The 19,465-nt window shown below is 48.3% G+C and overlaps 7 protein-coding genes across 7 annotated transcripts; 4 read left to right on the top strand and 3 right to left on the bottom strand.

The window, feature by feature from the left end:
* Window positions 1-1,102: 1,102 nt before the first annotated feature.
* On the bottom strand, window positions 1,103-2,671 carry FUM17_1 (Sphingosine N-acyltransferase-like protein; the record flags this gene model as incomplete). The annotated part of the gene is made up of 3 exons (XM_031146765.1): window positions 1,103-1,651; window positions 1,706-2,428; window positions 2,483-2,671. The coding sequence occupies 3 exons, from the start codon at window positions 2,669-2,671 to the stop codon at window positions 1,103-1,105; spliced, it is 1,461 nt and encodes a 486-aa protein (XP_031008638.1).
* Window positions 2,672-3,520: 849 nt separating this feature from the next.
* palH (pH-response regulator protein) lies at window positions 3,521-5,857 on the bottom strand (the record flags this gene model as incomplete). The annotated part of the gene is made up of 1 exon (XM_031146764.1): window positions 3,521-5,857. One exon carries the CDS (start codon window positions 5,855-5,857, stop codon window positions 3,521-3,523), a length of 2,337 nt encoding a protein of 778 aa, XP_031008637.1.
* A 5,481-nt stretch (window positions 5,858-11,338) lies between these two features.
* On the top strand, window positions 11,339-14,544 carry tea4 (Tip elongation aberrant protein Tea4; the record flags this gene model as incomplete). The annotated part of the gene is made up of 5 exons (XM_031146763.1): window positions 11,339-11,366; window positions 11,424-12,551; window positions 12,606-12,679; window positions 12,728-14,425; window positions 14,479-14,544. 5 exons carry the CDS (start codon window positions 11,339-11,341, stop codon window positions 14,542-14,544), a joined length of 2,994 nt encoding a protein of 997 aa, XP_031008636.1.
* A 602-nt stretch (window positions 14,545-15,146) lies between these two features.
* Window positions 15,147-16,743, top strand: STE50 (the record flags this gene model as incomplete). The annotated part of the gene is made up of 3 exons (XM_031146762.1): window positions 15,147-15,423; window positions 15,489-15,638; window positions 15,695-16,743. 3 exons carry the CDS (start codon window positions 15,147-15,149, stop codon window positions 16,741-16,743), a joined length of 1,476 nt encoding a protein of 491 aa, XP_031008635.1.
* Window positions 16,744-17,458: 715 nt separating this feature from the next.
* Window positions 17,459-17,942, top strand: LHYA1_G001782 (uncharacterized protein; the record flags this gene model as incomplete). The annotated part of the gene is made up of 2 exons (XM_031146761.1): window positions 17,459-17,757; window positions 17,828-17,942. The coding sequence occupies 2 exons, from the start codon at window positions 17,459-17,461 to the stop codon at window positions 17,940-17,942; spliced, it is 414 nt and encodes a 137-aa protein (XP_031008634.1).
* Window positions 17,943-17,957: 15 nt separating this feature from the next.
* On the top strand, window positions 17,958-18,230 carry LHYA1_G001781 (uncharacterized protein; the record flags this gene model as incomplete). Its single annotated transcript, XM_031146760.1, is given in 3 exon segments — window positions 17,958-18,025; window positions 18,056-18,143; window positions 18,162-18,230. 3 exon segments carry the CDS (start codon window positions 17,958-17,960, stop codon window positions 18,228-18,230), a joined length of 225 nt encoding a protein of 74 aa, XP_031008633.1.
* A 192-nt stretch (window positions 18,231-18,422) lies between these two features.
* On the bottom strand, window positions 18,423-18,905 carry LHYA1_G001780 (uncharacterized protein; the record flags this gene model as incomplete). The annotated part of the gene is made up of 1 exon (XM_031146759.1): window positions 18,423-18,905. The coding sequence occupies one exon, from the start codon at window positions 18,903-18,905 to the stop codon at window positions 18,423-18,425; it is 483 nt and encodes a 160-aa protein (XP_031008632.1).
* Between the last annotated feature and the right edge of the window lie 560 nt (window positions 18,906-19,465).

Here is a 19,465-nt window from a genome sequence, read left to right as displayed (position 1 = left end):
ATCAGTCCAAGCTACATGCTATTTATTTGCAGGGAAGACACTTTCATTGTGTACTCAAGGTCACAGATATATAGTTGATCATTGAGATTAGGACTGTAATGATCCCTTGGTTAGTAGCAAAATAGACTATCGAGGAGGGTGTTGTATCAACAACCAAACTCTCCAGATTTTAAAATATTCAACGGGGGATTGAATCTATCTTGCACATCTACAATCAACAAGGCACTATCGCGGGGACCATAAAACAATATTCATTCTAGTAGTTATATGCTACTCGGCCTGGTAAATTCGTCAAGACGTTTTCTTTCCCCAAACCCGTGTTTACTTGTTACTAAGCCCATTCTTAATAGTTTACACAGTGTCCGTCTCGCCTTTGTCAAGAAGGCTTGTAGTTGCAACTTTCTCTGACAGAAATCCAACTGGCTGCTTTGCTTCTTGACTCCTATGGTGCTTTATGGCCGTGATCATCCTTCATTATCTTCTTTATACTAGACTTCCAAAGCGAGCGATATTTATTATCATCGACTTTTAAAATCCCACACCGCCTGGGATATTACTAGTTAGTGCTGCTTCTTTCTGTCTATCTACTGCAAGGCTTCCTTACGTAGCAACTTCAATAGAGGAAGCTGCAACACAGGGTGGGAGTTAAAATGGACCTTCTGAATTACTCGGGGTGGGAGAGTGAAGCGAGAAGGAAAGGGGTTCTTCGCTAGAGCAGGCTGAATGTCAAAAAAGCGCCCGGATCAAATGCACAAATCAATGGTATGGTTCTCTATAGTTTTATCAGTTTCTATTATATTTATTAATGAGCCATAATCAATACAGGAAACGAATGATGTACAGATTTCCGAGATCCTCTATTCTATTAGGACCAACCCCAAGCAGTGCTAACATGGCTTCGTAACGACAGTCACAGACCAGCAGCACCAGTCTCTCATACCCTCTCAAGCGGACTTCACTACATCACATCGTTCATGTCGTCCAGCATCGGAGCCTCAAAAGTCGGCATCCGCAAGTCCCTTCTCCAATCGATCGTAATAGATCTTGCTACCGAGAAGCCCCCGCATCCAAACGGATTCTCTCATACTTCCGAGAGGGCGTTTCACGCTTTCCGCGCAGCTTTCCGCGTGGTAGTCTTCCGATTCGTCAAGCCGTCCGTTCGGACCTTAGTCGTGCCGTTCGCCTTGCCATTGGCATTCCCATTAGCTTTGCCGTTCTCCTTGCCGTTCTCCTGCACTGGCGATCCGTTAAGCAGAACTTTCGGCCCGGCTACAGCATCCACGCCCGAGCGTGACAGGGCGTCCAATCTCTGCTCTTCCGCCAGCTCATTCTCATCATTATCTGATCTGTCATCTTCGGCCACATTGTAGAACAAGAAGCGGTATGCGATGCGCAGAATGTAGTACAGCCAGAATATGTTCAGGCCTTGCAGACTTGCAAGCAGGAAGGTGGATATCCAATGTGAGAGATCACATTTATATTGTTCTGTCTCCCAGTCTAGCTCGTATGGTCCTACGGTCTTGAATTCGTTGAATTCTGACCAGAGGATGCGGAGATTAAGGTAATGCCGGAGGTAACACCAGGCGACAATGAAGAATCCGAAATAGGGTCCGACCAATGGATGGTCGAGGTAGTTCAGGGTTTTGGAGGTCTAGAGTATGTATGTTAGCAGGCATTGCTTATACACGGTTGTAGAGGTGCTTACAGCCAGGAAGAAATCACTGATATCATGCGTGGTGTACACTGCGAGGCCCATATACGTGAAATGGCATCTGTAACTTAGTCCAATGAGGAAGAGGGTCGTGATGTGATGCCCAACCAATTCCTTGTAATCCTTCCTAGGCTTCTCCATCCCTAGACTTAGAACTAGCGCCTGCTGAGCCCAATAGGCCGCTTGGAATAGGTAGTAGAACTTGAAATCCGCCTCGTGCGTTTTATGCGGGAATCCTTCATACATCCCCCTCGTATTGAAATACCAGACCGGCGTCCGGCTCATGACATATAGTCCGCAGGGTCCTAGGACTCCAAAGTAGATCGCAGTATACATCTGCTCCATGAACCGGGACTGTTTTGCCCGGCTCTTTAGCCCGCTGCGTCGTGCCATGGGTCGTAGCCATTGCTGCATAATGAACTCTCGTGTGAAGGACAGGACGATAATGTAGAACGTCACAAACGCAAAGTCCCACCATCCCTTCCCATAATGGACCGGTGCCCCCGGCTCAGCAGGCAGCTTATAGGAGAGGAAGATGAAGTGATGTATAGGATTCGACTCGGTCGGATTGATGGCAAACAGGGCGAAGAAAACTCCAATGAGGGCTAGGGGAGTAACCCAAGTATGCTTTAACGCGTATCTCTTCCACTTCACAAAGAGTGATTTCGCTTTCCGCCGTTTCGAGAAGGGTTTCCTGCGATAGCTTTCATTTTGCGCCTGCTTATCATTAGTCCTGGTGAACAGATTGCACCAAGATCGCGCCCGACTCACCTTGATTGTCCCCGGAGACGGCGGCCTCACATCTAGTGTTGCTAATGCGGGCACTCTGGTATCTCCCGCTCTAATCTCTCCACCAAGTCCGCTGGAGCGCCGCCGAACTCGCGGTACTTCGACGCTGTGTTGAAGGGGTGCTAGTTTGTCGGTGGTAGAGAGCAGCGGAAAGGCCTCAGTGGAGGGCATACTGGAAGTGCGAGGGCCGAATAAGGCAAGAAGTTATTACAAGAGATAAAATATGAAAGGGGCGGTCGAGAGAAGAGAACGCGCGCCACAAGTCTTCTATTGGAGGTATGTGGGAATCAGAAGGGGGAGAATGACATGAATTTTATTATATGGAAATTGCAGTCGGCCCAATTTCCTAAACCCCGATCCTTGCGTGTACAGTAATAGAGTACGCACAGTAAGGCTTAGCGTTGACTTCAACACAGAGGGATAATTAGGATAAGTAGTTTCTCAATGATATGCGGTAATAAGTATTAACTAATTAGTGAGATGTGGTTAATAATTATAATTATACTCAAAGAGTCCTATGACGTGCCTATAGTCAGTACTGTATTTGGACATGGCTGCGCAAGCTAGTGCATGTATGTGGATAGGGGCCAAAAATCCGAGTATCCGAGTATCCATATCCCCGGATTTCTCGGATACACAATAGCTCACATGTTCACAAGATCCTTCCTTATGGGACGACAACTATTTTCACTTCCCATTATTCGAGGCTACCAAGTAGATACAGTAGCCCCTTGAGAATTATTAGTTAGATATAAGACCCTCCCTCCCGTGGTATCTTCATTACGTATGATGATGTATATGCGTATATGCAATATATGCAATACAGTCCTCCAAAGCCCTTATCCAAATGCACCTTGACGGGCCCTTCCGCAACCGTCTAGTCTTGTCCCAGTTCCATCCACCACTTTATGCTTCAAACGCCATGCTTCCCAATAAATACCCCATACGCTTTTTGCCAATTCATATACAGAAAAATACACACCCAAGTGACGCCACGCTGAAAAGAGATATCCATCAAAACTAATCTTCGTCATTCGATCTTGGCTTTCGAGGGGGCGCTGGAATGCTGTGGACCGGTAAACTAGTTGTCGAAGCAGCTGTTCGAACGAGGTTGTTGCTGCTCTGAGAATTGATAGTTGCAGCCTTGTCTCGCGAGTCAGCTCTTATAGATGATGGCGACACTGGCGAAGTAGGCTTGTTTCGACTACTGGCGAGTCGTTCCTTGTCTTGTTGGCCCGCCGAAACGAAAGACACAGTTCCTCGCTGATGAGTTGAAAGTCGACTGAGGTCATCTGGTGTATATGGATCACTCAATCTCTGGGATCGCGAATGTGACCGCTGAGAAGGATCTGGATCATCAGAAACAGGCGGTGTACGTGACGTCCTCTTGGGCCAAGGCTTCGGAGCTGTAGAACTTGCGAGCGGCTGTTCATGCCTGTCGGCACTCTCAAGTTCTTCCAGTGTAGCTTGCAAATCCCGTCTTCGAACTGGGGCTGGGATGACTGTGACTGGAGGAGAAGCGGCATCAACAACCGGTCGAGTTTTCTCACGGAGCTTCTCGGCCTGGGTTGCTACGAACCCTTCAAGTTTCGCACGAACATTCCACCGATCAGAAGACCCGTGTATGCTGGTAGGGTTCTGCACCTTCATCGCATGAGCAGAAACTTCCGGTGGAGGGTTTTGCAGTTTCCTCCGGAAAGGGTTTAATGCCTGCCATGATGCTTCCACACGATTCTCAGTTGATTCCTCAGATCCTGCTTCCATTTGCTCCATTGCTACGTCCTTCCTAACCTGGTCGTTCAAATCTCCATACGTACTGATCGCATTACTAGCATCCGCACTACTACTTCTCGAAATTCCAGGTCTGATCGGTGGTGTGGCTTCACTAATCGGGTGATATCGAACAGCATACACCGTACTCTCAGCGCTGGCCGTATCGGTTCTGCTAATAGGCGTTGCGGCTGGAGCAGGCCGTCCTGGCCAAAGAGGGGGACGAGGGCGTGGTACTCGTCTAGCTGCCTGCTGTGGTCTTTCAGGACCATGGATACTGCCTTCATCGTCATGGTGAGCAACCATGCGCGACCTATAACGATTTGCGAGGCTAGACATGCCAGGCCATACTCGTCCATTTGAGCTTGTTGTGGCCCCTCCTCCACTTCCCTCCTCTTCATCATCTTTCCGCCTTGCATTTCTCCGAGCCCAGACCTCATCCGATGAAGGAGTAATATCGATCATTTCGTCGCCATCAAAGACTTCTCTCCCTAAAACCCCGTCCTTCTTTTCATTTCTCTCCAAAGCTTCAATCCTTTCTACCCATTCCCAGACCACCACACTCGCTGCTGCTGCACCAACCCATCGTACATAATCGCCCCAGCCTGCCAGGGTTGGTTTTGAGATGTCCAGTACAAAAAAGACTGTCGGGACTAGCACTGCTACCAACGATAGCAATGCTACAAGACAGATGTTCTTCATCTCTGAATGATAGAAAGCGTATCGTCTCTTTGTAATAGAATAATATATGACCCAAGCAGAGTAAAGAAGGCTTAGGGCAAGCTGAAACAAATAAGCCAAAGCAGGAACCGCATCCACGAAGCTGCGGGGCCGCGAGTTCCCATTGTAAACCCAGGTGTTGAGGATGCTGAACAATACGTCGAGTGAAATGAGCGCAAAGGCAGTCCACTTGATGATAATCTTCTCTCTTTGGCGGGGAAATAATCGTATCAGGGTCTGCGCTTGAGCTAGCCAGAGAAAGGTATCTGATATCACCCGGATAACCTTGAGTTCAGTGCCATCCTCTACTTCTAATTGCAATGCCCCCGCATCCATGATTCCCATATTATACTGGCGTTCGGCGACTCGAAATGTATCCGCCGTAGCAATGGTGAGCGATATTGCCACAGTCATCGCCGCCACCTTTTGCAACCAAGGCCGTCCCCCAATTCCAATTCCGGCATCGCTCCCAGATGGACCATTCGTGAAGCCCCGCCGGCCCAGGACTACAATTCCATCATGCAAGAATGTGCGCGGTGTGATGAAGAGCATGATCACGAGCATGTAGGCAATTACCGTCGCTGACGCCAGCGCGTAGCACTCGGGTATGGTCGAAGCATAGAAGGGATCGCGGAGGTCGAATAGCGTCGAGGGAGAGGATGGGTCCGTATTTGTGATAATAATATCGCCCGAAGTGCCTGTGCATTCTGGGCTGAAGACCGCGTCCGATGTGAGAGTGATGACCTCGGACAATCCCAAAGTCAGTACCCCGTTTGAAGGAAGCGTAAATGGTGTACAGTGTGGTCGGCTTGCAGTCGCCGAGATGACTGTTGGATGAGCCAGGTTGATTATCTGCCTTGCTTCCATTATCAGATCGTTGCGGCCCGGCCGCGGGTCTTTGATGGACTCCTCAGTGGTGAGAGTTCGACATGGTACGTGAAGGTGTAATCGGGTCTGAGTAGAGGCTGGGATTGAGGCTTTTCGCAGTACAATTCGATCGAAATGACATATGTCTCCTTGGCTGGTGGTAGTTTTCTATGCTTGATATCTGAGTATAGCTAGCACTTGAAACTCTTCCGGCGTGGTGTTTGATGTTTTGATGTTGTCTTGAGACCGGTAGTGCGGTTCCAGGCGCTGGGCTGGATGGACGGGGCGGGACTGGCGGGCTCCTGAAGTCCCGGTACAGGCTGCGATCTAGGTAAGTGGGGACTTCTGGCGCACCAGGCCAGTCCTCTGCTTAAAGCCAAAGCCTTGATGCGCGACACTTGTCAGAACCACGACCGCTGGATCAGTACTGTATGCGGTACTGTATGAGGTACGAGGAGCTGCAATTGAGATATCGGCACTCCCACGTACATTCCCGGAGATCAATTGCTAGTATCCTCTTGGGAGAATTTGCCAAGGCCGCCCACGTTTCTTGCGTGGATTGTGGACCCTTGGAAAAAGCTTGTCGGTGAAGATGGCTTACGGCTCCAGTAAGTACCTACAAAAACAAAGTATTTCGCAGACACGGTAGAAAGCGTCAATAGTTGTTTGGAGGATTTCCTGGAGGACATCTGAGAGCAAGTGCTCGCAGGACAGCACTGGAATTGATGCGAGTCATGCTTGCTTCTTCTCGCTTCTTTCCACACTACCACTTTCCTCTTTCTCTGGCGACGACTCGTGACAAGTCGGAACAAACAAGATAGGCCGTACAGGCTCAATCGAAATGCTGTACAAGTACCCAGCCCTTGATCATCTTTATACGAGCCTCAGTAGGGTCTTATAAAGCAACTCGCACTCTCGAAATGCCTCGAAACTGGCAAAATATGAAAAGGAGGTCGTTTTCTTTTGTACGCTGCATTCCTTCAATTGAGGGTTGAGTAGGTTTTGGTAGCACCCAACAAATAATTATCTTGAATTCGAGTTTTTAGCACCTTCCTAAAATGCCTTTAGCCTACGAGGGTAACATACACCGAGGAACTCACATCTTGCGTCGAGCCCAATGAACGAGAGGCTACCTCACATTGTGTCTTGACAATTTCGAGAGGGTGAAGTGCAAGACTACTTCTTTTGATAGACGCAGCCGTACAACACTATAAGAGCTAAACAGTAAGTGCTGGAATCCAGCCTCTCGTTCCTTCTCTTGACAGTAAGCAGTCCTATTAATGATGTAAAGATGCTAGTGCCCAATATTTGAGAAGCAGGCCCGGCTCTAAGATCAGGGCTTCTTCCTGCCACTTACGTGACCAAGTTTTAGCTTTTACCACTGGAGCATTATCACCGGGAGCACAGCCTTCAATCTATTCGATTGCCTGGACTTTCGATATGCACTTAGTGGATTAGTCATCGACAGGGCCTACGACCTCCCAAGTCTCACTCCCTTCATCAGCCCCTTTCCAGCTTCACGAGTCCAGCCATGCCTCACTTTCTATGACAGGTATACATATATCTATTCCGGGGTAGCACTTTATAAGTTTTTTGGATGACCACCACCAAGCAATCCTTTGAGCGACGGAGTGTGTTCCTTGGCTCATGGCCTTTATTAGTAATGTTCCAAAAAGGCACAACTTACCGATGACCTCGTTCTTGTTCCTACCACCTCGCGCTCGTCTTACCAGACCTAGCCGTCTTTGCCAAGCCCGCCAGCAATCCTGCAAGTTGCACAATTGCATGTCGTCAATAATTATGTGCATTGATGGCGGGGAATGGCATCCTGGAATTGGGTGATGATCTCCCGCACGGGAAAGACCCGCCTATCTCACGACATGAGAGCTATCCCATCATCCCAAAGACCTTCAGGCTTCAGCTGTATCTTCTCAACCACTGTTGTGTAAGTGCACAATCCGCGCAGTATTTTATAGTGTACATGCATTTTCGCCACGTGCTAGATCCTGCTCGCTTGAAATGTGTCCTTACTGTAGTAGGTAATAGTCCACGAGATAGGATCCTAGAGTACATTCTGTACGAGTATATGGAGTACTCGATCTCGGTAGAGGTTATCACTAGACTGGACTGGGTCCGAATCCCACCCCGCGTCGCTTTTACCCCTCGGGAATCGGGACACAATAAAGTTAACTTCTTATCTTTTCTATAATAAGACGATCAGGCGATGAAAATGTAATGGATTATCCAGTTTAATTACGTCTACTTTCACTTCTCCGGAGAAGTGGGTGTGCACTGATGGCCCTCTGAATAACCTAATAATCTACAAAATAATCTCAAGATTAAGTAGATAATCACCAAGAGACTATCCTATCCTCCTAAGTCTTTATATTTCCTGTGAGACTTGACTATGAGTGAATCGATAAATTCAAATTCAAATACTCGGGACAAAGCTAGGTGATTATGAACCACAGAAGTCCACTTTCCCGTAAAAGTACCGAAGTTTTTGGTTAACTTGTGCTGTACTGTATCGCCAAGGATATAAAACCCCATATTCCCTGTTTTGAAACCAGTGTTAGTGACCCTGATCCAGCTAAGCGTGCAGGACTAACTATTATTAAAGGCGGAAGCTAATCTTCAGGATCGATTTCAGGGTTCCACTCTCGGAGGATTACAGTAACTTCCCGTTGTACTAAGTATTGTCTGCTTCGTTTTTCTGTAACATATGTTAGACCTTTTGCCCTTAAAAGTTGGAGGGTTTTGACTTATTTCTCAAATGGATATAGTGCATTGCATAGCATATTATATGCACATGCAATGACGCACTCGCTCTCGCCATCAGAGTTAGCATACCAAGAAGCACATGTCTCTGAGAGTCTCCAAGCGAATGTAATTGCGGGAACTGCTATATGTTTAGCTGCTGCATATATCTCTGTGATTTTGCGGTTTGCGTCGAGATGGCTAGGTAACTATGCTTTTGGGAAAGATGAAATTGCTATTACGTTTAGCCTGGTATGTTTTATACACTCCTCGCTTTGATATAGCATTATTGATGTATGTATCTTATAGGTTACGGCAACAGCACTATCTGTACTTACCATTGTCCGTTAGTAGTGCTTTCCATCAGTTCCGTTACATATGAGCTATTCTAATACATTCTCAAGTTACTACCTATGGCCTTGGTAAACACCAAATCTCTCAAAAGCCAGGCGACATCGAGCCTTTTCAAAAGGTATTTACATGCAGTACTCCCCCCAGAAAATACCCCACAATTACTTACCAGCTCCCGTTGCGTAGATGACAATAGCAGCCAGAAACCTCACCTTCGTGTCCATCACCGCAACCAAAGTTTCCATCCTCTTTCTCTATCACCGCATCTTCCCGTCGCGCGCTTTCGCCAAATACCTACAGGGCGTCGGAGCCTTTGTTGCTGCCTTCACTATCGCAGGAATCTTGACTAACATCTTCGCTTGTGTGCCGATGAAGGCGCTGTGGGAGCCTGGCATTGATGCAAAATGCATAAATCTACATGCGTCCCTGACGGCGTTGAGCACTATTGATATTCTAACCGATGTCCTGATTCTGTGTTTGCCTCTGAATATGGTTTGGAGGCTGCAGATGAGCACCAAGAACAAGTGGCAGGTCACAGGCATGTTTCTGGTTGGGAGCTTGTATGTAGAGACATTCTTGAGTGAAGATTCGAGCTAATCGATGTAGGGTTTGTGTGGGCGGGGTTGTGAGGACGGTGTATTCGAGTGAAGTTTCTCGGACAGATGCAACTTGTACGTCAGCTGCTTTCAGAGAGTCTCGAGGTTGATACTTACTTTATCGCAGGGGACAACGCAATGCCAGGTATGTGGGCGACTATTCAGAGCAACATTGGTATTGTAAGTGCTTGCTTGCCTACTTTACGGCCTGTGGTAAGGTTTTTCCTTGGCAAGAGGCCCGCGGCTTCCACCACGATCAACACACATTCGCAGTCGGGCAATGGCTTCTCGCGCTCGGGCTTTTCTCAGAGGATGGAGTTTGTGAAAATGGACTCTGATATGGAAATGGAGAGACTTCCTCATGGGGAGAGTAGTAAGACGGGTAGTGAGGATATGATAGCGCCGGCTCATGACGGGAAGGCGTCTATGAGGGGTTTTGTGGAGAATATCAGCAATTGATGCTAGGGACACCCTTATGTATTTGAACGATTAATGAATATACCTCGTTTACAACCAGTCGTTTGCACGCCACGGACGGCCTGATGTTGAAAGAAGAAAGAAGGCTGTCTAAAACTCCAAGTGCGAGAAGGAATACATGGTCCACTGCAATATTTAGACTAGAGATGCTTAATGCTCTTTCTGTACTACTCAAAAGCACATAGTGCACGGAGAAACCAAGTGATATAGAATTTATCTTTCGATTCAAAATAAAATCATCACGATACAGTACACATTAAAGCAAGGGGTATCAGCAAGGACATTTGGAGTTGCCGCACAGACTGAAACAAATAACTGATAGGCTGATAATAAAAGGGGGTTTAGAAACAACATGGAGCTTATCAAGGCTTGAGTAACCGCCCCCCTCAGGGACCCACGGGACCGGTAAGAGGGGATGTCTTGATCTAAGGTCTTGACTTCACTTAAATATGACTGCCCGGTGTGTAAGTGAGATATATTTATAGGCTTTGCGGGGTGGCGTGGCTTATATAAGTAGTGAGAAATAAAGTTCAGCTGAGGGAGCTAACTCTCGGGTTCGGATTAGGGTTGGGGGCACCAACTCGGCAAAAGGGGTAGAGAGTTGGGCTTCGATGCGAGTGATTTTATCCGCGGCACTGACACGACATACACGGAGGAGAAGCATCTGTCATTCCTGGTATGCACCCACACGTGGTTCATGATTACCATTGTTGCATTGTGCATGTATGAAGATTTCGTGATTGTCAGGTGCGAGTCGGCCGTTCTGCGAGTGAGTTCATAGATTTGGGTTGTTCAACCAGAAAGGGGTTAGTGCATAACTTGGTGTGGATCCTTCCCTTACAGGGGGAGGGGAATAACTTGAAACGGCAACGGCTCTTAATCGCGGACTGGAATTTCTTCAGATTCAACACCTCGTCAACTGCTCCGACGCCCATTCCTTACTTCCTTTCTCATCGGACGTTTACTCTACACTGCGGGTTGGACTGCGACTACGCCGGCCATAGTCAACTCTCTCCGATTTGCACGAATATACCCACGGTCCGTAGCCGGAGGCTGGGAAGACCCCGACGATCCCTTGATTTCTCTCGAACCACCTGCGCCCGTTTCGTAACGACGCCGTTCCCTTCATTCCTTTGTATTGCGAAGTTCGACTAGAGGGCACAGAGTTCAAATAGCATCGGTACCGGGTACCATTGACAGCGTAGATTGCAACGGTCGCGGATTCGTGCATCGTCGCGCGCCCTGTTACCGCGCTCCATTACCATATTCGAATTCGCAGGCCCCATGCTGTTAGGAGACAATGACGCGACCAGAAATTATACGCGCAGGTAAATATGCTTGCACTTTGAACCAATCTTCCTAGACTGAATTGCTAATTGTCGTAGACTCGATTGATCTGCAAGATCAAAATGCCCCGTCCGCGCAGGAACACCTACGAGCCAATCCAAATCCTCTAGGTGGTGGCCATGCAGCTCATCAAGCAGAGACGTTGCGCGAAGTAGCAGCGGAGACAGCAGATCAGAAGCACCGAAGCCCCAGGGTATCGAAGGAATGGTCCAATAGCGAGGTGCAGCAATTAGAACAATACGGGGACGATGAATTGGCTGCCGGCGTCACCTCCAAATTGAACGAGTCCAATCTTCAGCAACAAGATAATTTAGCAGTTGCACAGAACGGCGGTATGACAGGGTCGACTGCTGAAGATGCAGAAATGGCAGATGCCGAAGGCGACGATGATATGGATGATGATGATATGATGGACAAGATCTCAAGCTCTCCGTCAATCGACGATGGTGGGTGGCCCCTTCTACCTCTTTGGCCTCAAAGGTCTACTTCTCTCGCGAACACTCCAACTCCAACTCCAACAAAGTCTCGGTCATTTCTACAAGCGTGCGTTGAAAGTTCATCACCATTTGTGGAGACTCCTGAGCATTTCCCAATACAGCTATGGCTTTTGCCGCGCGACACTAGCCTGACTCAAGGTAGTCAGGCCCTGCATACTCATCATCTTCTGGGTAAGTATCTGGACGACGACGCAGCCGATACCAGATTCAGCGACGCTTCACAGTATCCGGATCCCTTCATCACCCCGGATTCCTCGTTTGATCTGGCCTACTACTCTGAGGGACCTTATGACAGTGGTCTTGAATTCCCGTCTCATGTCTACGACATAGAGTCTCCCAAGGAGCCCCGTGAAAACAGCTTGAGTTGCCAGAGCCAACCAACAATACCATACGAAGACGGGTTGACATTCCCCTACGAGGAAGACTCTGAAGAAGATGATGATTATGAAATTCCTGATTTGACTGACTCTAGACTTATTGACTCGGGATGGGGTGGAGAATGCTTACAAATTTCAGAGGACATCGATTTCGAATTCGTTTACGCGCTCCACACATTCGTTGCGACGGTCGAGGGACAAGCAAATGCTACAAAGGGCGATACGATGGTGCTTCTAGACGATAGTAACAGCTATTGGTGGCTTGTGAGGGTGGTGAAGGACAGCAGTATTGGTGCGTTAAACTGTGGAATCTCTCAAATCGCAGCAACCTAATGAACTTCTGTAGGATACTTACCAGCAGAACACATCGAAACACCAACAGAACGGTTAGCACGTCTGAATAAACATAGGAACATTGATGTATGTTAATTTGCTGCTTGTGTCGCGATCTGAAGCTAATTTTCAAAGCTCACATCTACGATGTTGGGAGACCAAGCCGACAAGCCTAAAAATCCCCTGAAAAAGGCCATCAAGAGACGAAACGCCAAGACGGTCACATTCACAGCACCTACCTATGTAGAAGCCTCAGATATCGATTACTCAACTGAAGAGGAAGACGGAGAAGATAACTACTTTGCTCAGAACGGTCAACAGGAACATGACGAAGAGAAGCGAGATTTAGAAGAGGAACAAGACGAAATCACCGCAATCGAACCTTTGAAGCCACGCGCTGAACTACGAGAAGTTAAACCTGACTCCGACGATCCTGAGACTGCACGTGCAGACCAGGCTGCTAATGGTGCTCTGGATGGCGTGCGTACCAGCGATGAAATCTTTGATGCAAATGGAAAACCGGAGAGCAAGTCTAGAAATGGCACAGTAAGAAACACCGATTCATTCTTCAAGGATGATTCGGTAGAGACGAGAAAAATAACACTTACGCCGAATTTGCTTCGCGACGATTCCAGTACATCAACAGTGCGAACATCTAATGATTCTAAGGAGTTGAAACCGCGGCCTAGTCTGGACAAGCTAGAAAAGGACTCTAGCGCGGACAAGGTCAAAGACAAGAAGGACAAGAAGGAGAAGAAGGAGAAAGAAAAGAAACCTGGCATGCTAAGCGGTCTGTTCAAAAGGAAGGAAAGGAAGTCAAAAACCTCCATCGATGAGGAAGTTGACGAATTGATGGCCAGTAAACGGTCGGGAGAGAACCCACGGGGATCTCCTGTTCCGAGCAAAGACTCGGATGATGTGGTCTCTATCGAGGAGCCGAGTCAAGCGCCAGAAGCGCAAAGGAACCATAGTAAGCTGCAAAAGCAACCGCGGGTGGAAATGTCGCCAAATCGGAAAGCAAGCCCCGGGAAAGAGCCACGGGCTATGGGGCCGCAACAAGCTCCTGCACCCGATCGAGCGCCGCCTGCTGAATCTGTCGAAGCCCCTTCAATGCGACTGGTACAAGCTGAACCGGCTGCAGCGCCCAAACAGCAAGTTCGGATGATAACTCCCGAACTCAACAGGAGTCCTGCGCCTATCCTTGCTGCGCCCAAGGAGCAGAAAGCCCCGAGCACCATCTCGAAGATGCTTAGGTCCGCAGGTTCAAGCAATTCGGAGCCCAAACCTATCAAAACGAAGAAGGCCAAATCTCGTGTTGAATTAGATGATTTCGACTCGTCCCCAGAAGATTCGGCTACTGACGAACCTGCCTCCGCACCGAGCAGACAAGCTCCCCAGCGTCCAATTCCAGGCAGCTTCCCGGATAGCTACATAGCAACTCCCGCGAGTGAGAGACCTGATCCAGTGGAAGAGAGGTTATCAGAGTCGCCTGTACAGGTGTCACCGATTACACCAGTGCAGTCATATCCACCGCCTCTTATGGTCGATACCTCGAGTCAAGAGGAGGCACCGTCACCACAGTCTTCGCCTTCGCCAGAGCTCATCGATGCCGATGATGCTCAGGAAAAGAAGGGTGGAAGCTCTACAACCTCCGCATCAACTTCAACGTGGAGTGATGCACACCTTCGAACCTTCTTTGACGACGATGCGGATATCAAAGATCTGCTGGTTGTCGTATATGACAAGTCAGGTGTGGCCCCTGCTGGTCCGGATCATCCAATTACTGGAAATCTATTCAGAGATGAGAACGCCAAATTGGCGGATATAACAAACGTGAGTTCTGCCTATGGTAGCGCGTTAGGTATTATGCTAATGTTGACCGATAGCGTCTGGATGGTATGCTTGGGGACTGGTTGGCCCGCAAGATGAGGGCCCAGGGCTCGTCAAGGTAGAAGGTATTTCCATGGCAGAGGAATTGTAAATGATGCAAATGATAATGAAGTTTGAAAGGGGCGTTCTTACTCTGTCTTACTTCTGGCGTACTGGCTTGAGCAGAAAGGGAGTCGATGGCTTGGAGTCCGTATATATACCATCGGGGATGTTTTAGGCTGCTGGACATGGCACATGTACATTCTTCGAAAGTTCACTTAGTAGTTACCAGATTTTACTAGAGCTAGGCATCCTCATAGGAGCATTGGGTCCTGTCCAGACGTTCAGCGAGAACTTTATTGCTCGTAGAAAGAATATGAAAAATGATAGTTTACATGGTTACAAATTCAACATTACCGTGTACTCTCGACAAATGACTATAAAATTGGAGAAAAGAGGTTCTGGCCAATATACCCCTGTTGTTGAATACGGGGATGACCCCCGGTGTGGAGCCGCTGGGACCCATTTCAGCCTCAGGAGTCGAAGGCAAGCCAAGCCCAAGTCTCGCGAAGGGGTTGAACAAGCGTGGCGTGCAACATCCTGCGATCTGCATCATTCAGTGCAGGACTCGGATTTGGCACCTCAACCTTCACCTCAGCGCAATCCCATTCTTTCTTGCACCAGCATGGCATTCGAGTCGGGCACTGCTTATGCTGAATCCGATGCGGACGACGAGTACGAGCGCAGCGTTCACGACAGCTCGCCCGTCCTGGCCACCGATTCCGAAGCCTCACCTACAGACTCGGAAGGGCTATCTTCGAACGAACACACACCCACCACATATGGCGCTCATAGCAGCGGGGACAGGTTGCCAGAGACTATCATAACGGAGTGGACTGCCGACGAGTGCGCTGACTTTGTCGGCAGCCTGGGCTTGCGACAGTACGGGGACCAATTCTTAGGTATGCAGGGCTGCCCTCGAGCGGATAGTTGGGCCAGGGCTGATGCAAAGCAGAAAACGAGATAGTTGGTGAGGCACTGGTAGCATTACAGCATGACGACCTGAAGCAGATGGGAGTTGCGAGTGTGGGCCATCGACTTACGATCTTGAAAAGTGTGTACGATATCAAGATCAAGCAGGATATACCCTTGGAGAGCGATCACTATGTTCCTTTATGTGAGTGTCTGCCTAGAAGGAGGTATGCCTTCGGCCATTACTAATGCAATGAATAGCGGCAGATGCTGAGGCTCAATATGCGACGGCGACGCTTAAGGATATCAAGCATTTAGTAGAACAATTGCGGTTACGAGATGAAAGAATGAGCATGGCCGAGATGGAACTACGGAGGATAACTCAAGAGTACACCCGGCTAAGAGAAGACTTGCTACCTGTATTTCGAATGGCAAAAGAAGGACAACCGCTTCCCTATCCATCGACGGAATCGAATAGCCAAAACTCATACAACTACGATACCTCGAATGCAATTTCGCCGCCTGCACCTACCTCTTCATCAAACCAATCGGGGGGCTTGTCCAGAAAGGTTTCGACGAAAATGTATTTTGAGCCACCGAAAAATGCTTCTCCGACTTATAATTTCGCATCCGGCCAAGAGAGGTCTTTAATGGAACAAACGCTGGATCCAGCCAATGCCGCAGAACGAGCTGTTGCGTCGTCTTCGTACCTAGCAGCATCTCAGCCTTCTTTATCTCCCGGACATCCATCACCAAACCAACCGTCACCCACATCACCACCAACCCTCGGCGGCTCTACCCTTGCATCTCGATCTTATCGCTCAGACCTAGCCACTCCTGCTCGTAGTACTTTCCCAAGCGACGAGCAATACCAACCCTCCACATACTCCCGTGACAGCACAAAACCTGCGCCTTCACGGCGAGCCCCAACTCCCGCGCTCGACACACCCTCTGGTGGACGCGATGCCTCCGTGGAGATTTTCAAATCTTTCCGCGTCAGTATGGAAGATCCTTGCTACAAGGTCCTCCCTGCCGCTCTTAAAAAATACAATATCAACGCTCCCTGGGAACAATACGCATTATATATCGTATATGGCGACAAAGAACGATGTCTGGGCATGGAAGAAAAGCCTCTTATCCTATTCAAACAACTAGATAAAGAGGGCAAGAAGCCCATGTTCATGTTGCGAAAATTAGCTGCGGGTATGGAACAGCAGATACCTGATGGTCCCGGGAGCGCAGGGTTGGATAGGAATACTGGGCGTTCGCACCCGAATCAATCTTATGATCCACCTGGCGGCATCATATGATTTGATCTACTGATGACTTGATTTTTGAAAAGGGTTGCTCTTTTACGGAGTTTGTGTGCTGAATTATTGCATAGCGGAAGCGAGTCTAGACGGCATATATGTCTGCGGTCAAAATCTCTCCGGTGTATCTGTATTGAAAATTTGGGAACACGAAATCCTTGGGCGGAGGAGCTTGTTGGGCGATATTATCTTTTTTAGTTGAAAGCCTCGGGCTAGCTTAGGTTCTGGGCGAAGTATTAAGTTCTTTTATTGATGTGGTGGAAAAATTATTGCATGGTTGGCTACTTATTAGTTTCCTGATGTAGGAGTTTTGGGGATCATGTGTAGAGGGAGATGTTGGTGGGAAGCAAGCGGCATGATGTCGATGAAGCCAATGAATGATTCTGATTCCTGTTAAGTTAGGTCGGAGCAAGTGAGAATATCATGCATGTGGTAAATATATGAAATCCGAGGTATGTAGCTCGAATCCAACCTATAGCCGAAACCCTCGTTCCTACCTTCCAGTCATCAATTTGCATACTTCGTATCCGTTCGCAGGTAACTCAACTGCTGATATCTAGAGTCCATGTAAACTCCATTCGAAATAAGCATTAATTAAAAGGTGTCTTGATTTCTACGTGATGTTTTATTTATTTAGCAATCCTACCTCAACAATCAATCAATCTAAGCTTTCATGCAAACAAGAATAAGATATAGAAGTCTTCTGTTATTCAAAATGACATCTCCATCCCCCAAAGTCTGGCTCATAACAGGCTGCTCCACAGGCCTCGGCGCCTCGCTCGCCATCCACGCCCTCAAAGCAGGTCACACCGTCGTCGCCCCAGCGCGGAACCAGTCCTCAGCGCCCTCATACGCCCAAATCACCTCCCTAGGCGGCAGATGGCTAACCCTAGATGTAAACTCGCCAACCGCAGGAGATATCGTGCAAGAAGGTGTGAAACTGGCCGGTGGCAGAAGCGATGTGCTAGTCAATAATGCCGGGTACTCCATATTAGGAGCCATGGATGATATCTCGTTCGTCCCCACTTCCACTTTCCCCATCATCAAGATCATATATTAGTTTTGCTTGCAACTAACATAAGAGCGTAAACCAAACAGGTATGTCCGAAGGCCTCGCTCGCCAAGTCTCCCCCCTCGGAATTCGTGTCCTGATTGTCGAGCCTAGCGCCTTCTGCACTCAATTCCTGGTCTCGTTCTAATCCCCACGTTCCGGAATGCATGCGGCCTATGAGAACATACCGACCGGCAATACGCTGAAATATTTGGCTGGCTTGGATGGGACGTAGAAAGGGGATGCGGAGAAAGGTGTAAGTGTGATTTTCGAGGTTGTGATGAAGAGTGGAGTTGCAGCTGGGATAGGGGAGAGGGAGGTGCTGAGGCTTCCGCTGGGAAGTGATTGTGTGGGCAGGTACGGGTAGAAGGTTGATGCGATGATTGCGGATTTGGAGGCTGTGAGGGGGTTTGTTACTAGTTTGGACATCGAGTGAGGGAATAAGGGCTACACACCCCCATCCCACTTTTGTGCGGATCGCGATCTTTGCTTCAAGGACTTCGTTGATATGTAAGCTCTTCATGCTGTAGACATTAAATTTAATCGAATCCATTGCAACCCATCTAGAGAGATCAATGGTTACTTGCCATTCATACAGTCAACAGTAAACCGTGGTACATTACAGAGTTCAAACAGTCTTCGCCTCCTTCTTCATCTCCCTCCTCCTCCTAACATCATCCCTCATCTTCTCCGTAATATCCGGCGCCCCCAAACTTTCCATCGGTTCGTACTTGGTCCCTTCTGGCGCAACCCGCTCATAGATCCTCCTAAAAACATCTCCGCTCGTCTTATCCCGCCCTCCCATATCCGACAGGTGCAATTCCCTCAGCTTCTCCCCTATGCTAAACCAGAGCATCGCCTTCCTTCTCCTCTCTATCTTCTTTAGGATCTCGTCGTCGATGGAGTCGAACACCTCGTCGTCTTCGTCTTGACCCGCCCCGTCGCGATATACGTTCATGTCGGCGTTCCACAGCCGCCAGTTGGAATTGGGATCCGTGATGCCGTTGCCGCGGAGCTTGCAGACATGGCAGGGCATGTTCCCGACTGTGCCCATATATTTTGTGGATGAGGTTGGCTTTATGTCGTTCAAGGTTTTGTGTTTGGCAGGCATGTTGTAGATTTGTACTGCGGATGGTGGGATTTGGGGCCTTTAAGATGTTGAAGTTCTGTGGAAGTGTAGATGGTTTGCTTGGGGTTTGGTTATAATATGAGATATGTAGAAGCAATCAGAGTTGATTATAATAAAGAGATGGAGATTCAGTTATAAGGTAGTGAGGCTGGTTGTTGCTGCTTTCATGTCATTTTTAGTGGGGCATTGAACATGCATTACCCCTGCCCTGTCCTGCCCTACATGGTTTGAGTGCCGAAGCCGGTGCCGGTCTTTGTCCCATTTAATCCGACGCCGTAACCCCATATCGTAGTGCGCATTTGGGAATAGCTTCAAAATTATACAATCACAGACAAAGACAAAGACAAAGCATATCATCATAATCGTAGCCATATAGAAGTGGAGACAACATAGCTTCATCTATGATTAGATTTTCTTTTCAAATTGTTGTTTGCGTGCGTGCATGTTTGCCTTGGTTGTTGGCGCTTTGAGACGAACTTACAGGACAAACCTGGGTTGCATCTATGTTATCAACATCGCTATACTAATTTCCGAGGACGTAT

Source organism: Lachnellula hyalina, assembly GCF_007821495.1.
Source record: "Lachnellula hyalina strain CBS 185.66 chromosome Unknown contig00013, whole genome shotgun sequence".
Classification (NCBI taxonomy): Eukaryota; Fungi; Ascomycota; class Leotiomycetes; order Helotiales; family Lachnaceae; genus Lachnellula; species Lachnellula hyalina.
This window is presented reverse-complemented; position numbering and strand designations above follow the sequence as displayed.